This window comes from Bombus huntii, chromosome 9 (assembly GCF_024542735.1).
Source record: "Bombus huntii isolate Logan2020A chromosome 9, iyBomHunt1.1, whole genome shotgun sequence".
NCBI classification, from domain to species: Eukaryota; Metazoa; Arthropoda; class Insecta; order Hymenoptera; family Apidae; genus Bombus; species Bombus huntii.
In genome coordinates this window covers 5,707,326-5,714,803 of record NC_066246.1, presented here as the reverse complement: position 1 = coordinate 5,714,803, position 7,478 = coordinate 5,707,326, and the positions used below count along the sequence as shown (strand labels likewise).

Here is a 7,478-nt window from a genome sequence, read left to right as displayed (position 1 = left end):
ATGTTATATATCTGTTTATAATAAATATAAAATGTTGCAGCAAAATTATAAAGTAATATAAAGTAACAGATTTCATGACTTAGTACTTTCAACTTGTAAATATAGAATATATTGATTTTCAGTAAACATGTGCAATATACATTGGTAAGAGATAAAATCGTAATATTATTGCAGAAGACGTGGAGAATTTTAATAACGAAATTACAAAGATAGTAAATACATTTTAATTAAAAAATTATTCCTTTACGAGGAGTTTACAATAATTGATAATGTTACATAATTTTCTATAATATGTATTTATATGTATATATTTACAATTATTCTAAACTTGTTTGCACTATCCTACATAATATACAAATTCTAGATGTGTGTGTGTATATGTATGTATGCGTATTGTGTATTTAATTATAAAAATAAACATAATAACTATAGTATAAGAAAAATACGACTCACTTTAAATGCGTTTATCAATGTTTATCGTTGATAAGATATACGGCAAAATTGCTTATTTAAGTAAATATAAACAATGAAAATATTTCACACATACATATATTGAAGCTTTTTACAACGCTTTCTTTATATTTGAAAAAATTTAAAAATATAATCTAAGTCGATCTTTTACTTATTTCGTTCAATGCATTTTACTAAATGTTTTTTTTTTTTAGTTACAATCGACTTACTAGTAAAAAAATATATTTATTAATTTTCTTTTATACGTTCAACGCATTTTAATACCGCAAAAAGATCGGAAGAAATGATTTTTATAAAAAAAATTCATCCAATCTCATTAAAGATTTTCTTCTCATTGTCAACTTCTTATTACAAACATCACTGTATAATCAACAAAGAAAAAATAGTATTTCAAACGAGGATTTTAAATAATGAAATCATTAACATATATTTTTATATTGATCTCCTGCACCGCATCTCGAAATGGTTTTTAAGTGCATTCGTTTCTTTGGTTGTATCAGTACTTAATTTAATTATTGCTATACGCACATATTTCGTACAATTATAATAAATATTATACTAAAACAAAAACAATATCGACAATATCCTTTAAATGCTGCTCAAAAAGATTAAGAGAATAAAGCATCAGTTAATAAATTCAATGAGATTCTTCACTAGCTGTATACACATACTCAAGAGTATACTATTTAATGATTAAGATCACATTAATCACATTATATCATGAATTTGTGAAAACATTCCTGAGTGCATACAATTATTACAGAGTATATAAAAATATTTAATTTAGATGATACTTTTCAGTCTCCGAGATCTTTCAGTTGAAAATTTATCAGTCCAAAATCGTTTTCCTAGACAAATATTAAAATAGGTAACTTCTGTATGTTTTGTGGGTATCAATGCTATTTGCTGTTACAAATAGATCATACTCCATTAACATTCGCAGTTTACCGTATTTGGTTACATTAACTCATGTTTACACAATGAATTTCAATATACAATTACATTATGAACAATATAAGGTAGTTCAATGGTAAAGAAATCTCGAAAGTTTCTTTTCGAAAGTTGATATTTAATTCTATAAAATATGAACTTATTATGAGTAAGATATTACGTTTATGTTGAATAGCTGATATTATAAATATCTATTTTTGGATGAACAGCAGTTGAGTAAAATGAAAAATCGAACTTTCTGACGTTTTTTAGGGTGCACACCCATCTCGTGTAATTTCAATAAATGTCTGCGTGGGGTGCCCTCATCAATCGGTCGAATACTTATTTGGTCGATTGTGAGATTACTCTACAATAAAGTTCAATAAAAAAATGTATAATTGCTTCAGAAGCTTAAGCTTTTACTTAGTAATTTTGTTATTAAATATAGAACACGCGTAAGGCACAATACTCTCAAAGCTATCACACGTGTTAGAATGAATTAATATCTTCCCTTTCAGAAATTAGATCATTTAAATAGAGAGTTAGCACCAGTCCAATTTTGTTAGAATGAGTAAGTATCATCCCTATAAATCGGACTTTTCACAAGTCATATTGATAGCTGCAAGAAAAGTCATTCACATATTCCTTCCTTCAACTTAAATGTATGTAAAACTTCTTATTTTAATTATCAAAACACATTATAATTAATACGTAATTAATATTAATATTACTATATTCATTGTGAATATCAACAACCATGTCCACAATATTCGTATTAATATTGCTAAACTGCAATATATATAATTTGAAGCTCTAGTAGTCACATATAAATAATATTATCAAATATAAAAGCTGCACATGTGAGTGTTGTAAAAATTGATTTCAACGTGTCGTATATAAAAAGTATATATCTTACTACATACCTACATATATGTATAACCAACTCCATAAAATATACAATATAACACACTGTTTCCCATTTGCACCAGATATTTCTGTACTAAATGACATAGTACTATAAAACAGTGTGTGTGTGTATATTAATCTAACTCTCACTGTAATAAAACAACCTCTTGCAATCATTCTTTTCTTTTTCATATTGTCTTTAAATGTTTTTGTTTTTTATTATGGTACCTAATGTTAAACTCTGAAGCTTCAAGTAAAATTATCAAGGAAAATTATAAAAGGGCAACGTTAGCATTAGTATCATCACTTGCAAAAGTAAATATCGTTAATATTTTTAATATTAATATATTGTTATTTAGGATGGTTAATTTCATATATTCATATCGTAGAGGTGTGGAAGAGCACCTACCACTGAAGGCATCTGACAACCGCGTCGAACTAAAAGTCGAACGGATGGTCCACCGTTTCGTATAATTTCAATAGCTTCTGTATGTGTCATATTTTTAGTATTAATTCCATTTATTTCAATTATTTGATCACCAACCTAAAATTTGTATTAAAAAGACCAATTATATGAACTATCATAGTTTGATACCATCACACTTACTCTTAATCGATTATCAATGGATGCCGGACCATTTTCTGCAATTTGTAACACAAATAATGGCATGTTTTGAAATTCGCGTCCTCCACGAATACTGAAACCAAATCCTCTAGTTCCACGAGTCAATTCCACAGCATGATATTGACCTCCATCTCCATCACATGTTGGTTCATCCTAAAGTAATTTATTAAATATCGTACTTATAATCGATTACATATTGAATTTGGCTACAAATTACTTCATAGTTAAGCAATACCTTTTGCGATAAAGACGTATTACTACAACAATCATCAAGAGGATAACCAATTGTCAACGTAACGGAATAACCCGAATCTTTAATTAAATTCACAATGTCTTTATGACAAACATTTGTAATATCTACATGATTGACGGCAAGAATATGATCGCCAACATTTAATCGGCCGCATCTTTCCGCGGGTGAACCTTCGATTATTCTACCTATCGTCGAACCGGCTTTATTAACTGAGGAAATGATAACAAAACCAAAACCTTCATTTTCCATTCTAGTAACCGTCACGTCATAAGGATATTGGAGATTCATTTGTCTATTATAGTGAGTTTGAAGATTTTCTGGAAGATGTTCTTGGGTGTTAATTCGACGACGAATTCCTAGAGTGACTCTACCATTTTGAGCGGCAGCTATCATTAATTGAACGACGTGATGATGTGATGAATTCATAACACTCTCACTATCGACAGACATAATTAGATCACCTGTATTTAATCTGTTATCTAAGTCTGCTGCACCACCTGGTACAATATGTCCAACTGAAACCTGCTGACAATTACATTATCAATACTTTTGATTTCTTTCAGTTGAAGGCATAAGTAACTTTGTAACTCACTTGAGATCCTTCCTCAGTACCACCAACTATTCTAAATCCAAATCCTGTATCTTGTCTTACTAAAGTTACCAGTGTCTCTACCCATTCTATATCAGGCACAATTGGGCACACTAACTCGTTACTATATTGAGGATACCTAAAATGTGAAAAATAATTTCTGTATTTGAACGAAGGTCGGAACATAGACTGAATGAATCCAAGCTATTTACCGCGGTATCGAACTGGAATGTGGTTGTTCATGCTCAAAACTGGTAGTCTCTTTCCGTTTATCCCATATTTCACCAGTATCAACATTTTGTTCCTGACCAATAGAATATACATTATAATCTTGTTCACTATATTGAGAATGAGATTGTGATGTATATAAATCTTTATAATAGTCTGAATGTAAACATCCATTTTGTTTCAACATGTTATCGTGGTGAGGTATATCGATAGAATATACATCATTATTTATATTTAATTTATCGTTTGTAACCCAATCTCTTTTTGCGCTATTTCTTACAGAATCATCATCTAAATTTGTCATTGTAACAAAGTTGTCAGATAAATTTGTAATATTTGCTTTATATGGATCATTGTAATACATGCTATGAGTGTATTCTGAATATTTGTATCGATTATCGAGTGGATTTAATTCGTTTTCGTTTTGTTCATTCCAGTTTGATCTGATCGCACCGGGTGGGGACTTTGGACGATTCCTGGTATCGATAAGTGGAGTTTTTGGTCGACTTGGTACAACAGTCTTTGTTTGAGTGCTATAAATATCAGCCGTCGGTGTTTTACTTCTAAAGAAGTCCTGTGAATTTTTTTCTTTCTTTTCGTTTGATTTGGATGTTGTTCTTTGTACATGTATCAATGCTTCTTCATTGCGAGCACAATCTTTCAACACTTGTACCACTTCTGAGTGACACATGTTTCTCACGTTAATATCATTTATATTGACTAAAATATCACCTTCCATTAAATTTTTACAGCGTTGGCGATCTAAAATTTTTTTAACCTTCTGACCATGAGCTGAATCTGCTATTGTAAATCCAAATCCCATGGTACCCTTTACAATCGCAATACTGAGAAATTCTGATTTGGAAGACATTGATGAGTCTTTACAGTCATTCAAATCGCTGCTTTCAGACAATAAAATATCTGTACTACTAGGTCTCTTAATTGTATTAATCTTATCCGAAATACAAAGATCTGGCATTGAGTTGACAGAAGTAGTGGCAAGGTTTTCACCATTTTGAAGACTATGTACTGGTAAGAATGTAGAATCCAGGAAATTGAAACGACCATTACTTTGTAGAGTAGGGTCTAAATCCATATACATTCTCGGATCTTCTGTTAAAATATCTGAGAAAATAAAATGTATTCTTCTAGAAAAAATATACTATTGTTTAGTAAGATTGTTACCTGGTGCATTAACAGCAATAGTTGTAACCACTTCTGTATTTGGGTCATTTGGGTCAAATGGCAATGGATAACCACGACACACTTCCAATGCAACAGTTTCACCACTGCTAATTGATTTGAAAACATTAACCATTTCATTATGTGTAAAACCCAAAACACAGGTATCATTAACATATACCAGCACATCCCCTATAATAGAATTTCAAATTGGGAAAGTTATCACCTTATAATAAAGAAAAATTACTTTTTATGTGGTTATATATATTACCAGTTTGTAATTTTCCATCTAACCATGCTGGACCATTTGGTACCACACTCTTAATTTGTAAAAATTCCTCAACTGAGTCATCTCCACCAACAATTGTAAATCCTAATCCTCTTGAACTTTTTATCAAAGTTGTTCTGATTTTCTGGCCTTTTAGTTTATCAGGATTTCTTGTGAAGTTAGGACTCTTCCTTTCTCCTAAACTTTGTTGTGCCCTTTTGGCTTGCAATACAGGATTTTCATATTGAGTTCTACGATTTACATGATCAATAAAATATGTACCATAAAGAGTATCATCTATTTTTTCCCAACCATAAGGTAATTCATCATCCAAACATTCTTCAAGAGACCTTTTTTGAAATTTAGATAAACGTGGATCTAACCAGTGAGAAGTGCCTGTATTGTGACTGCGAAATAATTATCAATAAAAATAAGTTATATAATTGTGTAACGAGTATAATTTATTTCCAAAAACATATAATTCATATTATATATACTCTATAAAATAAACTTCTCCTGTGTCTGTATAAGCTTTCTCCCAATTTGGTGGTAGAGGTCCTAATTGATCTTCTGTAGCTTGAGTACGATTTCTATTACTTTGTTCCTGATTGGATATTCCTGTATTTTGTTCAGAACCCGAATTATACAAATATGTTGGTGGAATACGATGATTAGTTTCATCATTTCCACTAATTGCTAATACTTCTTTGTCCATACTCTCTCCTGAAATTACATATATTGTTGTAGTATGTAACACTTCCAAATATAGTTGGAAACAATAACAAATAATAATTTTAGTACCATCATTAGTATTATCAATAGATGTTGTATCTTCTGTTTTTGTAGCCATTTTATAGTTCCTTTAGTTCCACCTTAATATCCTAACAAATAATAACAAAAAATTATGTCTATAAAATCACAAATGCATACATACCAATCTTTTTTTCTGATGTATTTGATTTATTTATTTTAAGGCAAATATTTTAGAATTTAAATTAACAATAGATGGCCTCAATTTACAAATTAAGTTAAGTTAGGTTGAAATATAGTAGTACAACAAAATGTGAAACAGATATACAACAAATATTTGCTATAGAAATAAAATACCGTCGGCAAGAAACACCGTATCAGAATTACGGATTATATTTCACGAATTGTGACACATTTCACCCGACATACTAAAACATTTTTTCCGTTCTTTTAGGATTAGTTACTAGCAGCTAGTAATCGCATTATCCAGATTGGTAGGCTCCCGACAACTGAAAAATTTTTTATCAGCTATTTCAAACATCTGACAGATAAGAGAAACGAAAACGTTGACAGTAACGCGTAGTTGGACTTCCTGACACCGTCTTCCAAATGCCGATATTGATACGATACTCGAGATCCTGACGGACAGGTGTCTGCAGTAAAATTACATAAAGCAGAAGAGGAACACGACACACACGGCGGACGTGAATGCATTCTTACGAATGCATTCACCCGAGAGAGCCTGTGCGTAGCCCACATATCGCGCATCATTGAATGCAACTTTCTATCTAGAAAAGTAACGTCGCCGACTCGTCGACGTAAATAAAACTTTTTGTCACGGTGAAAGATCCGACAAGAGGGTTTCTACTTTTCTTCTGCGCAACGATACGTTGCTTTCAATATCACGCTGTATAATTGCATATAAGCATAATCGAGGATGCACAAAATTCAGCAAGTAGAAAATAACGATAGCACGAACCAGGGAAACATCTATTCCATAGATACTTTTTTACACGGAGATTTACTTACGTTGATTTCTTTCGATATGCTTCCCGATGGCTTCAACCATCGTGGCTCAGCCGTAAAAACGGGCTGAAATATTTTAACACTGAATCACTTCGGGACCGCGGAAATGCTCATCATTTCGAAATGATAATGGAGTGAAATGTACTCGCGTCCGTCACACAGCTACATCACACACAATACTGCACCCTGCACCGCACGTAACCGAGGCATTTAACTAACGTCTGCGTTCAGACATCACCTCGCGGTTGAA

At 31.5% G+C, this 7,478-nt stretch overlaps 1 protein-coding gene across 8 annotated transcripts; it reads right to left on the bottom strand.

Moving 5' to 3' along the window:
* Positions 1-165: 165 nt before the first annotated feature.
* On the bottom strand, positions 166-7,428 carry LOC126869275 (membrane-associated guanylate kinase, WW and PDZ domain-containing protein 1-like). 8 transcript variants are annotated; one of them, XR_007690875.1, is made up of 12 exons: positions 7,232-7,428; positions 6,254-6,333; positions 5,950-6,175; positions 5,456-5,859; positions 5,188-5,376; positions 3,987-5,127; positions 3,778-3,913; positions 3,168-3,710; positions 2,915-3,085; positions 2,717-2,851; positions 2,325-2,456; positions 1,540-2,020 (listed from the first exon to the last, which is right to left on the bottom strand). XR_007690875.1 is itself a non-coding variant. In XM_050625586.1 (11 exons), the coding sequence occupies exons 2-11, from the start codon at positions 6,300-6,302 to the stop codon at positions 1,604-1,606; spliced, it is 3,159 nt and encodes a 1,052-aa protein (XP_050481543.1). In that variant the 5' UTR covers positions 6,303-6,333; positions 7,232-7,428; the 3' UTR covers positions 166-1,603. The 8 variants fall into 8 exon arrangements, 4 of the variants coding, with proteins under 4 accessions (XP_050481543.1, XP_050481544.1, XP_050481545.1 ...); XR_007690876.1 differs by having other exon boundaries at positions 1,540-1,768; XM_050625586.1 differs by lacking the exon at positions 2,325-2,456 and having other exon boundaries at positions 166-1,768.
* Positions 7,429-7,478: the final 50 nt, after the last annotated feature.

Excerpts from the sequence above, each read along its gene's own strand:
- LOC126869275 (XM_050625586.1), bottom strand. The coding sequence starts at position 6,302 with ATGGCTACAAAAACAGAAGATACAACATCTATTGATAATACTAATGAT. Across the intron at positions 5,377-5,455 it reads AGATGGAAAATTACAAACTG|GGGATGTGCTGGTATATGTT; the intron begins GTAATATATATA and ends ATTCTATTATAG. Across the intron at positions 3,711-3,777 it reads GTACTGAGGAAGGATCTCAA|CAGGTTTCAGTTGGACATAT; the intron begins GTGAGTTACAAA and ends TGTAATTGTCAG.